Here is a 13,722-nt window from a genome sequence, read left to right as displayed (position 1 = left end):
AGAAAATAGAGCTTTATTATTTTTTGCACATACAAGTAGGGAACTATAAAGTTTATGACATGCAAACATTAACATCATCAGTGTAACAGCATCATTTAAATAAAGTTTTATTTGAATATCTAATCAGTATGCTAATCGGACTTCAGTTGTGTTTATCATTTTTACAGAATCTAGGGTTATATGTTATAAAACAGCAAATATTTTACACATTTTTACTGTTTTTAGACTAACGGCTGTTTCTGAATGTCCAGGTTTCACCATAACACTTATCTGAAATATTTAAATATTCTGCAGGAAAGCAAACATTGAGTTGTTACATTTTCTTTGTTTAACCAAATAGTCAGAGATGGAGTATCCTAAACACAATGCAGAGCTGAGCAGTTCATTACAGGCATTCTGCAAAAATCATTTATGTATTATAGTTACAGAAACTTGATTTGAAATTGCAGCTTCTGAGTCACAGTTTTTGACGAAGCCTTTTCATCCAGATCACTCAGTGTCTCAGCCAATCATGGTGCAGCGACGGCCCGGTCAGGGTTTCCATGGGAACGGTGAAGCCAACTCCGTGCTTTCACCGCGCTCGGAAGGCGGTGGTCTGGGAGTCAGCATGGTGGAGTATGTCCTGAGCTCCTCTCCCGGGGATAAGATGGACGGTCGCTACAGGAATGGTGGCTTTGTAAGCTCCGCCTCCAATGAAACGACAGCTCCGGGTTCACATTTGAAACCATTTTAATAGATGTTTTTCTGTGCTGATTTAGGGTGGAGGGAATATCGATCCGGATGTAAGAGAGAAAGGTGACTCACAAGACAAAGTTTCACCTTTTGAAGAGGATAAAAGCCCAGAGATGAAGGTGGGAGAGGAAAGCGATCCCACCAAAACCAATGGGAGAGTTCTGCTCAACGGCATGGACCGAGACTGTAAAGACTTTAAGTAAGTTTTCATTTTACAGAGTCTTATATGAATAAACTGTAGTCTGTTTTTACATTTCAAGACGTTATTAAAAATAGAACTTTTCACATTTTTTCCATTTTAGGATCGCATAAACAAACTAATCAATAAGAACAAACACATTTTTGGTCATTAAGGCTTCCACAATTCTCACTTTAAATCTGAACCTTATGTTACATTGAACCGAAAAGTGACTTCTGCTTTTACATTTAGCTAATTTTAAGAAGTATTTATGGTTTTATTACATTACACCAGGGTTACTGTAAGCCAATTGAACCATTTATCCTCATTATTTGCAAATTTAAAAAAACAATTTTTCTGAAATGTTGTTTTTTCTGTTCTGTAATACACAAATTATTCCTCTAACTGAAGCAAATCAGTGACACAATAATTGAGGTCACATAAAGAAAGTGTATTGCTGCATCTCTATGTGTTACGCAACAGTTTACGTTAGCAATGTGTTGCATATCAGTGCAAGCCCCCATTACGTAAACGGTCAAGGAGCTGCGGTACGTCAAGAGTATGTGTTATTTGGGTGTCCCCTTCAACATCTGTGGTCTTAGTTTCTCCAAAAACACCTAAACGCAAAACTTCTGTGAATAAAGTCATTCGTTCAGGTCATGCTATCCCAGGACTCAGAACTACTGGACTATAAATGATGATCAAGAAGAGATTTTGGTGCTTATTCTTCAAGTTTCAGAACTGCTGAGTAACAGAATAATAAAAAAAAATTAACAAATTCATATTTATTAATGCAAATTAAAGAGTCTTTCGCTTTAGCAGGGCTGTTCAGGCATTTACGGCGTGCGTTAAAACATTACGTCTGCTTTTGTCCCACTTATACCATGGTCATGTTCAAAAGAAATAAATATTCAATCTGTTTTAGTACTTTATTCTTGATCATTTTTTTTGTTTAGATCACTATTTGATCCATGGTCTGGTGACATATTGTACAAATAAACTTTACCTGGTAAATCATTGTGATTAATCGTGATTAATCCCAACACAAAAGTGCGATTAATCAAATTTTTTTGTAGTCTATTGACAGCACTAATTAAAAATAAATGTTCTAAATGTAAAGTTTTGTGTTTGATTTCATATTGTGAATATTCGCAGATAATAAGTGTTCGGCAAATACTGTATATTAAAAAAATAATAATAATACTTATTGCGATTAATCGCGATTAATTAGATTTTTTTAATCTATTCCCGGCCATAATTCTTTTTTAACTGGAGATTGAGATATCTGTCATTACTCACTGATAATGTGTTTTTTAGGGATGCAATGATCAACTTTCACCACAATTTGGTTCTAACTTCACTTTTTGGGTCACGGTTTGGTTTCAATTTGATCAAAAAGGCAAGAAGTAGCTCAAATTAAGCCTGGTGTAATGTAATAAACAATAAATTATAAATCCTACTTAGATTTAGAAAGGGATCGAACAGTTCACTTTACCTATGAATTGGTTCAATGTTGTACAATTCTGTTTTAAATTGAGAATTTTTTCATCCCAATAGATTTTTTTTATCATGATTGAATTTTGTGATGTCTATTTTTTTTAATTAAAAATGATTTACATCTGGTGTTCTTTTCTGTTAAATCTGAGAAAATTTCGTGAGCAGAATTTCAAATTTGTGATATTTTATGATGCAGTATTTTACTCTATAAATGTTTTTTTTTTTTTTTACTTTTTATTTGAACAGTCCTACCCCTGGAAGCCGTCAAGCGTCCCCCACTGAAGCCGTGGAGAGGATGGGTCCCAGTCAGACGGGTCTGGAAATGATGGGCCAGCACCACCCTCACGTCCTCCAGCAGCAAAATCCCGCTCAAAACAAGGTCCCAGGGGAGGACTTCCAGAACCAGGATCCCCAGAACATGGGAGGAATGGAGCAGCAAGCCGGAGTGGAGTCGTTGCAGTTCGACTATGTGGGAAACCAGATCCAGATGGACCACTCAGGAACTCCTGTGGGGTTGTTTGACTACAGCTCCCAACAGCAGGTAAGTTGAAGTAACACAATCACAAGATCCAATTGAGCAACTATTAAAGTAATTATTTTGTTTCTGTGTTTCTCAGTTGTTCCAGAGATCAAACCCTCTAACCGTTCAGTCGCTCACTCAGCAGCAGCAGTACGCTCTGGCTGCAGCTCAGCAACAACATCTCGGTAAGTCTGAGGCTTTTTATCTTTGTCGTTGTATCACCATGCAATACAAACTGCATTTTTACAATTTCCCAGCTGGCCTTGCTCCTGCGTTTGTGCCAAACCCTTACATCATTAACGCTGCCCCTCCTGGAGCTGACCCCTACACTGCAGCTGGACTGGCAGCAGCAGCCACACTTACAGGTGACACAAACTCACCTGCAGTTTGCTTTTATTTTGTAAAACTGTACATCCGATTGCTAAAACATTTACATTTCTACCCTCAGGCCCCACTGTCGTACCGCCACAGTACTACGGCGTACCGTGGGGGGTGTACCCAGCCAGTCTTTTTCAGCAGCAGGCCGCATCCACTGCCAGTCACTCTGCTAATCAGCAAGCATCCAATCAGGGTCCAGGCCAACAGGTAGGACGGATTCACACCTGAGGCTCTTCCTTTATTATGGTTTGAAGGCTGATCCTTTTATTTATCAAGTAAAAACATATATTGATGTATGATTTAGCTTTCTAACATTTGTTTAGTTATTGAGAATAGGGCTGCCGCGATTAGTCGACTAATCGACTATTAAAATAGTCGCCGACTAATTTAATAGTCAGTTAGTCATTACTTTATATTATATGGAGTCAGAGTATGGTAAAGTTGACAGTTATTATAGCATGCTAGCTTTTTTTGACTATTTTGGCATTTATTAAGGTTTTTTAGGTTATTTAGAAGTTTAGCTAATATTTTAACTACATGCTAACTGTTTTGGCTAATTCAGGTTTTTTGGGGTTTTTTAAGATATTTTGGAGTTTAGCTAATATTTCAGCAACAGGCTAGCTGTGTTGGCTAACTTAGGCTTTTTTAAACTATTTTGGAGCTTAGCTGGCATTTCAGCTACATGCTAGCTGTTTTGGCTAATTTAGGCTAGGCTTTTGTTCAGTTTTTAAGGCTAATTTGGCATTTAACTCTTATTTTAGCTGGCTATCAACTTCAGCGTTTTCACTATTAGCTTATTTACTTTTTTTTTTTTGCTATTTTGGAGTTTAGCTAATATTTCAGCTGTATGCTGGCTGTTTTGGCTAATTTAGGATTTTTTTTTTTTGGCTACTTTGGAGTTTAGCTAATATTTCAGCTACATGTTAACCCTTTTTTACTAATTTAATATTTCTTTCAGTTTTTTTCGGCTAATTTTGAGTTTGATTATTATTTCGGCTTGCATGCTTGCTGTTTTGGCTTTTTCTTAGTATTTCAGGCTGTTTTAGAGTTTAACAAATATTTCAGCTACATGCTAGCTGTTTTGGCTAATTTAGACTTCTGTTCAGTTTTTAGGCTATTTTTGAGTTTAGCAAATATTTCAGCCACATTCTAGCTGTTTTAGCTAATATAGGCCTTTTTTTCCATTTTTAGGCAAATTTGGCATTTAACTAATATTTTAGCTGACGATCAGCTTCAATATTTTCAGCTATTAGCTTCAGCGATTTCAGCTGTCAACAGCATTTTTAGCTTTCAATTTCAACATCTTTAGCTATCGTCTAAAGCATCGTAAGCGGCCAAATTCATATAGTTTTTAGTTGGTTAAAAGCTAATGATGTGTGTTTTACATCCACTTTGCCCATGACCCATTTAGTCGACTAATCTGAAAAAATAATCGGTGATTAGTCGACTATTAAAATAATTGTTTGTTGCAGCCCTAATTGAGAACATAATCTAAATATTATTTGTTGCCATTAAAATCAATTTGATCCCAAACTACTGACCTCCATATAAAAAATAGTCTTTATTTTTAAATATTTTGATATTTTGTTATTGCTTCACATTTTGCTTCTTCCATTCAGTGTTCTCATTTATAAAGTAATTTTTGCTGGGAAACATTACAACTAAGTTATTGTTTTTCAGATTTTTTTGACTCTGTCTCATCAGGTAATGCGCACAGGAACCAACCAGCGACCTCTCACACCCGGACAAGGCCAACAGAGCCAGCAGGAATCTTTAGCTGCTGCAGCTGCTGCAAACCCTGCACTGGCGTATGCAGGAATGCAGGGTGGGTGCACACCAGTTTACCCTGGGATTTTTATTTTAAGTCTGCTTTGTAACTTGTTTTTTATCTCTTATTTCCACAGGTTATCAGGTTTTGGCCCCTGCTGCCTATTATGACCAGACCGGAGCTCTGGTGATGGGCCCCGGTGCCCGAACAGGTCTAGGAGGGCCTGTTCGTCTGGTCCAGACTCCTCTCCTCCTCCCCCCTACAGCCCAACAAGCTGGTAGGAACCAACTCAAACCCTCCTTTATTGAATCTTGTGGTTATCTGTGACGCAAATATTATTATTTTTTTATCCCAGCAGCAGCAGTTTCTGCATCCGGTTCTGGCAACAACATGTCGGGACCCCCTGCCAACGGGCTGTACCGCTCCATCCCTCAACCTCAGCCTCAACCACAGCAGCAGCAGGCTCCCCCGCCCAGCAGCGGTTTGCCCTCCAGTTCATTCTACGGATCTGGATCGGTCCCCAACACTTCTCAAAGCAGCTCACTGTTTTCCCACAACTCTGCCGCTCCGCCCCCAAGCTCCTCGCTGGGCTTCAGCAGCACAGGCAGCTCCCTCGGCGTGGGCCTGGGCTCGGCTCTGGGAGGCTTCGGCTCCTCGAGTTAGTGGCTTCAAATGTAGTCGAAGAAGTTAGACAAAGTAAAATAAATGTATACTGATGCGTTTGTTCTCCCTCACAGTATCCAGCTCTACGAGTAGCAGCATATCTCGTAGGGACTCTTTGCTGGCGAGTTCTGACCTATACAAACGAGGCGGCAGCAGCGTGACCCCCATCGGTCAGCCGTTTTACAACAGTCTGGGTTACTCCTCCTCGCCCAGCCCGATTGGTCTAACTCCAGGTCACTCCCCACTCACCCCTCCACCGTCTTTGCCCTCTTCTCATGGATCCTCTTCTAGCATTCACTTAGGTAAACTCCTGATTGGGATTTTTACCCTTTGAAGCTGCTTTCTTTCACACACTACATGTTTCCTTACATATTTTTAGGGGAAAAGGTTTAAGGCAGGAGTGTCAAACTCAATCAAACAGAGGGCCAAAATCTAAACTACACCTTAGGGCGTGGGCCGAACAGGATAAACATTTGTTGAACAGTAAAAATAAAAAAATACACTTTAAAACCGTAATTTTTAACATGATTATGAACTAGATATATAGCATTATCTGCAATAATACTATTGTGAATGCTGGAAGCTGAATTTGGTCGCTCAAGATGCTAGTGCTGATAGCGAATAACGCTGAAGCTGATGGCTAAAAACGCTGAAGCTGATGGCTAAAAACGCTGAAGCTGATGGCTAAAAACGCTGAAGCTGATGGCTAAAAACGATGAAGCTGATGTCTAAAAACGATGAAGCTGATGGCTTAAAACGATGAAGCTGATAGCGAAAAACGATGAAGCTGATGGTTAAAAACGCTGAAGCTGATGGCTAAACATGCTGAAGCTGATAGCTAAAAAAGCTGAAGCTGACTGCTAAAAAAGCTGAAGCTGACTGCTAAAAACGCTGAAGCTGATGGCTAAAAATGCTGAAGCTGATGGCTAAAAACGCTGAAGCTGATGGCTAAAAACGCTGAAGCTGATGGCTAAAAACGCTGAAGCTGATGGCTAAAGTATTAGCTAAATGCCAAATTAGCCTTAAAATCAAAAATAAATAAAACCTAGATTAGTCAAAACGGCTATCATGTAACTGAAAAAATTGCTAATCTTCAAAATATCTTAAAAAAACTGAAAAAAACCCAAATTAGCCAAAAAAGCTAGCATGTCGCTGAAGTATCAGCCAAACTGTAAAACAGCCTAAAAAATATTAATAAATGCCAAAATTGTCCAAAAAGCTAGCTGAATTCCAATTTTTAAAACATTAAAATCGTAACTTTTAACATTATTATGAATAATAAACAGGCAGGAATATTATTCCAGAATAAAACAACTTAAACCTTAAATAAGTTTTGATATTTTACTCTCCGTAAAAATATATTTTTTCAAAGTTATACAAGTTAGAAATAAGCGCATCGAGCCATTAATAACAATAAAGTAAAATGATCTGGAGGGCCGGATAGAATTACCAGGAGGGCCGGATCCGGCCCCCGGGCCCTGATGTGATTTAAGGTTTGTGGGGTCTTAATTATTAGAATATCCTTTTTTTTCCTAGGTGGCCTGCCAAACGGCAGCGGGCGTTACATTTCTCCTGCTCCAGGAGCCGAGGCCAAATATCGCAACGCCGGCGGGACGTCCAGCCTCTTCAACTCCAGCAGCCAGCTGTTCCCCCCCATCCGGCCCCGCTACAGCCGCTCGGACGTCATGCCTTCCGGCCGCAGCCGCCTGCTCGAGGACTTCAGGAACAACCGCTTCCCGAACCTCCAGCTACGGGATCTGCCGGGTCACATGGTGGAGTTCTCTCAGGACCAGCATGGATCCAGGTGACTGGATTTAAGTGTATTTATCTGTAAATGATCAGAGTTCTGAACGTCGTTATTATCTTGTTGCAGATTTATTCAGCAGAAACTGGAGAGAGCGACTCCCGCTGAGAGGCAGATGGTGTTCGGGGAGATTTTACAAGCAGCGTATCAGCTGATGACGGATGTGTTTGGGAATTATGTGATTCAGAAGTTCTTTGAGGTAGGAATCTTTTATCCCTCTGCCCGTTATGCTTTGCTTTAGTTTGTTTCCTGTTATAATACTTTTTAATTTTTGCAGTTTGGAAGCCCAGATCAAAAACTGGCTTTGGCCACGCGCATCCGTGGACACGTCCTCCCCCTGGCTCTGCAGATGTACGGCTGCAGGGTTATCCAGAAAGCTTTGGAGTCCATTTCCTCAGACCAGCAGGTAATTGTAAGTGAGATTTTACCTTTTTTCATTTTTTTTTACCCATCTTTAGCTTTTTAGAATAATCAGACTAATATACGCCTTCGATGTTCTTTTAGGCCGACATCGTGAGGGAGTTGGACGGCCACGTGTTGAAATGTGTGAAGGACCAGAATGGAAACCATGTGGTGCAGAAGTGCATTGAATGTGTCCAGCCTCAGGCTTTGCAGTTCATCATCGATGCTTTCCAGGGACAGGTTGGTTTCTTCTTCCTACTGTTGCTAACGGTTAAAATGTATCCCTCAGTGTCAGCAGCATTTGATCGATAAGTATTGATTCATGCATGTTTTTTTGCTGCTGCTTGTTTACATAAAGGCAATGATTATTAAAGGTTGTTGAACTGAGTCAGTAAACAAGGAGAATGACGACCTGAATGAGTTTTTGACTTTTATACAGAAAAAAATAGTGTATAATTATTTTATTAAAATGTTTGCTGGAACATTTATAAATTGTATTTTAATAAAGTTTTGATATATATTTTATTTATTTATTTTTTTGCTTATGTTTTCCAATTGACTGTATAAAAGAACTGGACTGAATGAGTGTGACCTCACCCTAAGAAAACGGCTCTATTTTTTTCATGATTATGGACGTCGCCATGTTGGAGCCAGAAATCCATCAGTGTTGCAGAGATTATTGAAGATGCGGAAGTTTGGTACCGGTTAACGGTTGAAAAGTTGCAGCATTTTAGAAAATTTTGCGTTTAGGCATCACCAACAACGCCTCAGGTGTTATAGAGTAAGCAGGTGTGTATGCTAGCAGTACACAAGTGGTGCACGTGACTTAAGTGTTGTTTATCAAAGAATAGTGCCTGAAATTAGAATAAAAACGAGGAGAAAAGTAGTGCTGCCACAAACGATTATTTTAATAGCCGACTAATCGCGATTATTTTTTCCGATTAGTCGACTAATCGGGTGATACGCAAAGTGGATGTAAAACACACATATTAACCCTAATTAGCTTTAAACTAACTAAAAGCTAGATATATAGTATTACCTGCAATAATGCTAGCGTGAAAGCTGAATTTTGCCGCTGAAGATGCTAGTGCTGGTAGCTGAAATTGCTGAAATTGATAGCTAAAAATGCTAAAGCTAATAGATGAAAACGCTGAAGTTGATAGCCAGCTAAATTAAATTAAATGCCAAATTAGCCTAAAGAACTGAAAAAAGACTAAATTAGCCAAAACAGCTAGCATGTAGCTGAAATGCTAGCTAAACTCCAACTAGTCTAAAAAAAACCTTAATAAATGCCAAAATAGTCCTAAAAGCTGTAACAATACTATTATAGCTTTCAATTTTACTACACTCTGACTCCATATAATATAAAGTAACGACTAATCAACTATTAAATTACTTGTTGAGTATTTTAGTAGTCGATTAGTCGTCGATTAATTGACTAATCGTGGCAGCTCTAGAGAAAAGTAAAATTGCTGGTTTAAAATACCGGTAAATAAATAAAAACAATGATCGTATAATATTAACAGGGTGAAAGTTCATATTGTGCCTCAATAATGATAAACGGTCAAATAAAATACAACAATTCCACTATTATTGTTTTTTTGAAGTGAAGTTTTTACCTTAAAAGGTAAATTACTCCTACAAAATCATGTTAGTATTCATTGATAATTTTATTCTAATGTTGCAAATGATGTTAAACTAACATAATGTGTTTAATTTGTTTTAAAATAAAAGGTTTTCATGCATTTGTCTTCTCCCTCGAATGGTTTCAATGAGCAGTATTGAGAAGATACCCTGAGACATCCGACCAATCACAGAGCTTGATGGAAGTACAACAAATTTGAGGCATCTGATTGGCCAGTTTTTAACTTGAATATAAAATTATGATTGACAAAAACATGTTAATAAAAGGTATCAGAGTAATCGGACAAATAGAAACTGATTAAAAGTTGTTTATTTCTCAATAGAAGTCTATGGGCTTCTTGCGGTACTTTCTGTTTGGAATTCCAAGTTACTCAGTCCAGTTCTCATGTACAGTCAGTGTTTTAGATTCAACTTTTTTTTAACATTTTGTAATAATTTCTCCACCCTGTTCGGTTGTCGTGCAGGTGTTTGTTCTTTCCACACATCCTTATGGCTGCAGAGTTATCCAGAGGATTTTGGAGCACTGCACTCAGGAGCAAACCCTCCCCATCCTGGAGGAGCTGCATCAGCACTCCGAACAGCTGGGCCAGGTGAGCACATCTGCTTTCCAGCCCGCCCCTTCCCAGCATTCATCACCTTTAGACGTGTCTCGTGTACTCGCATGAGTGTCCCTGTGTTTTGAGTATTTCCTGTTTTGTAGCTTCTCATCCCGAAAAGGATGAAAGTTGTTGTATTGTTTGTTAGCTGTCATTTACATGATGATTTAAACATCCACCCTGCCCCCCCCTCACTTATTCCATCTAGAAATATCAAGCCGTATCATTGGAGATGACACCCAAAACATATTATACAGTGTCCCGTGATGCACTGTTCAAGGTCAGAGCAATTTGCCTCTCTCTTGCAGATGTCCCCATTCTCGCCTTTTTTCCTCCCCTTTTCATCTCTTCTTCTCTAAAGTTTAATTTAACATCTAGTCTTCCGATTCCCAACTTCCACACACCTCTCCGAATGAACTGAGACCCTTTTTTTTTTTTTCTTCCGTCTGCCCTCTTTCTTGCTTTTTGGCACGCAAGATTCACAAGGCACTCGCTTAACTGCTACCCGATCTCTATTTATTTATTTTTTGCCTACAGTATTTTCTGATCAATCTGTTTTTCTCTTGTTTTTATTTAGCTGAAATAATATTCAGAATGTTTCAAACTGAAGTGCAAATTTATCTTGAAATATTTAATCTCATTTAAAAAAAATGCTTAAACAGATTGATAGGAAATCAATTTAAAGGCAAGAATTTCAAATTAAAGGTGGATAGAGATGATATAAAATACCCCACTAATCCCTACTTAAACCTGACCCAGAAGTGTTTTTGATGCTTGATCAGGTGAGTTTTTGCCTGCACTAAAATCACGCCCACAACTGTCTATCACCTATTTCCGAAGGGGCAAGGATGCTGCTGTTGTCGGGAACGCCCCGAACCAGCAGCATCTGTTTTGTCTGACCTTCCGCAGTGATGACGTGAGGGTATTTGCACTACTACTAAGGGGGTGTCACTGATTCGCCAGCCTGTCGTTGTAGAGATGCATGATTTTTCTCACACCGTTTGTGACCATATTTAAAAAAAAAATGCATGAGAACCAATCAAAATGTTTAGTTTTTCATTTGTTTTCTGAAGCATTTACATGTGTGCTGCCCCCTGCAGGATCAGTATGGTAACTACGTCATTCAGCATGTTTTGGAGCACGGCCGACCCGAGGATAAGAGCAAAATTGTGGCGGAGGTTCGAGGCAAAGTCCTCGCCCTCAGTCAGCATAAATTTGCAAGGTAGGTGCAGCTAGTTTGGTGCTTAAAGTTCATTTTTAATGAATATTTTCTGAATCTTGAATCCAAGTAATGAAAGCTACAGTAAAATGTATTGAAAAGATCATAAATGTTTCAGTAAGTTCCTGTCAGTAAAAAGGCCAGAGTGGTTTCTTTTTTTCCCCAAATGAAGCAACAAAAAAAAAATCGTTCATTCAAAATATAAGTAATAAAAACATCAACCTAGCAACTGATTTGATTGCTTTCAAACGTCAAACCACTTTCAGCTCGTACGTCATCCTATCACGCATTCATCGAGTGGCTGACTCAGGCAATTAATCTAAATTTAACCGCAACAATTTCCCTGCATGTTTGATTTTTAATTTTTTTATTGCTTTAATTTACTTAATCCGAGTAAGCAAACCTCTTCCACACTTAACTCTTATGACTGCTCTCTGTTATAGCTTTTTTTTGTATTATATGTTCCAATATTTATACCAGTATTATTACAGCTGCTGGGTTATGAGACAGTTTAGAGTTGACACAATCCTGTTTGTATTACTTATAAAAATGTCTATGTAGGCGTGTTAATATTTATAAGTGAATCACATACATGAGAAAGTATATGAATCATTTGGGATTACTTGGATTTCTGCATTAATTTGTCATAAAACGTCACATGATAAACATAGTTTTGTTAAACTAATAAAACACAAAAAATGTAAGTTTATTTTTTCCTAAAAAACTATTACAGCTTTTTTTTTATTTTATTTCCCAGGAAGAATAGTAGAAAATATTGTACTAAATGTTATCATTGTGCTTTATCATTTACTACACGTTTTTCACAAAAAATGTAAGTTTTTGTGTTTTTTTTATGGGACAAAATGTGTAAAAATTCAAAGTGCAGGGTGGAAAAAGTATGCGAACCCTTGAATTTAATGATTGGTTGACCCTCTTTTGGCAGTTATAACTTCAACCAAGTTGTATTAGTTAAAGCAGACTGTTTATCATGTAATGTGACTTAGATGAAGATAAGAACGTTTTTATGACAAATTCCTATTGAAATCTAAGTAATTCCAAAGGATTCACATACTTTTCTTGCAATTGTACAAGAAAGAAAAAAAAGTACTGGATAGCAAATAGTTCTAATTCAATAATATGACATGTTCTAATACATTTTTATTTTTCTGTATGTTTTTATTTATTTAAATTACATTGCATAAGTTGCTGCTTCTCTTAATACAACAACTCTGAAAATCTATCGTTTTAAATTTTAAGTACTAAGTTTTTAGCCCAAATCAAAAAGCTTTTTTTTTTTAAGACAATTTTTGCAGCTGAGTAGCAGGAGTTCTTTAGAAATTCACATTCTCCTGCTAGCTTACAGCCCCTCACAACCCCAAGCTAGCATTAGCATCGCAACAAAAACGGCAAATTACTGTACAATTCTGAGCCGGCTCAGACGAGGAGAAACGAAGTCGTTAATGGATCAGGAATGATTATAAACCCGTTCCTGCCTGGTCAAACTGAATCCAACTGTTTTGTAACATTTTTGTGTGTCGTCTCCCTCAGTAACGTTGTAGAGAAATGCGTGATCCACTCCTCGCGCGCAGAGAGAGCTCTGTTGATAGACGAGGTGTGCTGCCAGAAAGACGGCCCCCACAGCGCCCTGTACACCATGATGAAGGACCAGTACGCCAACTATGTCGTCCAAAGAATGATCGACATGGCCGAACCGGCTCAGCGTAAGATCATCATGCACAAGGTGAGTCCATGTGGATTTGAGGAGCGGAAGGCGCTGCACGCCTCACAGCGAGGTCTCTCCTCCGTGGAGTTTAGATGTTTATAATCGAGCTTCATGGGTTGGTTGGTGATCTTCAGTGGATTGACAAACTCTCCAGAGTGTAAACCAGAGACTCCATCACCCAGCTAGAGTAATGAAACATGAATCGATAGACGGAGAAGCTCATTTTGAAGAAAAAAGGAAAATTATTCCGTTTTAACTGCTTCTCCTGACATACTGTAGTGCACACGTGTAAAAATCGAGGCCCGGGGGCCGGATCTGGTAATTCTATCCGGCCCTGCAGATCATTTTATTTTATTGTTGTTAATGACCTGATGATGGCTTGTGCTTATTTTTAACTTGTATCATTTTTGGAAAATGTATTTTTAAGGATAGTAAAATATTGAAAGTTATTTAAAGTTTAAGTTGATTTATTCTGCAAGAATACATTCCTGCCTTTTTATTATTCATATTTAAGTTAAAGTTTCAAAGTTATAAAAGCTTTTTGGACTATTTTGGCTTTTACTAAGTTTTTAGGCTCTTTGGGAGTTTAGCTAACATT

General features: G+C 38.3%; 1 protein-coding gene across 1 annotated transcript in view; it reads left to right on the top strand.

The window, feature by feature from the left end:
- Positions 1-13,722, top strand: part of pum2 (pumilio RNA-binding family member 2) — a gene marked incomplete in the record, with an annotated part of 25,328 nt that overhangs the window by 6,602 nt on the left and 5,004 nt on the right. Inside the window, 18 exon segments of the mRNA XM_024291677.2 lie at positions 489-676; positions 759-931; positions 2,654-2,948; positions 3,025-3,112; positions 3,185-3,292; positions 3,376-3,512; positions 5,010-5,130; positions 5,210-5,350; positions 5,429-5,731; positions 5,811-6,038; positions 7,273-7,540; positions 7,610-7,739; positions 7,818-7,952; positions 8,045-8,182; positions 10,051-10,176; positions 10,391-10,462; positions 11,283-11,404; positions 12,950-13,142. Coding sequence (XP_024147445.1) covers positions 489-676; positions 759-931; positions 2,654-2,948; positions 3,025-3,112; positions 3,185-3,292; positions 3,376-3,512; positions 5,010-5,130; positions 5,210-5,350; positions 5,429-5,731; positions 5,811-6,038; positions 7,273-7,540; positions 7,610-7,739; positions 7,818-7,952; positions 8,045-8,182; positions 10,051-10,176; positions 10,391-10,462; positions 11,283-11,404; positions 12,950-13,142 — 2,966 coding nt within the window.

The sequence above is a fragment of the Oryzias melastigma genome, linkage group LG24, assembly GCF_002922805.2.
Source record: "Oryzias melastigma strain HK-1 linkage group LG24, ASM292280v2, whole genome shotgun sequence".
Classification (NCBI taxonomy): domain Eukaryota; kingdom Metazoa; phylum Chordata; class Actinopteri; order Beloniformes; family Adrianichthyidae; genus Oryzias; species Oryzias melastigma.
Note: the sequence above shows the minus strand (reverse complement) of the source record. Positions and strands in the feature narration are given on the sequence as shown.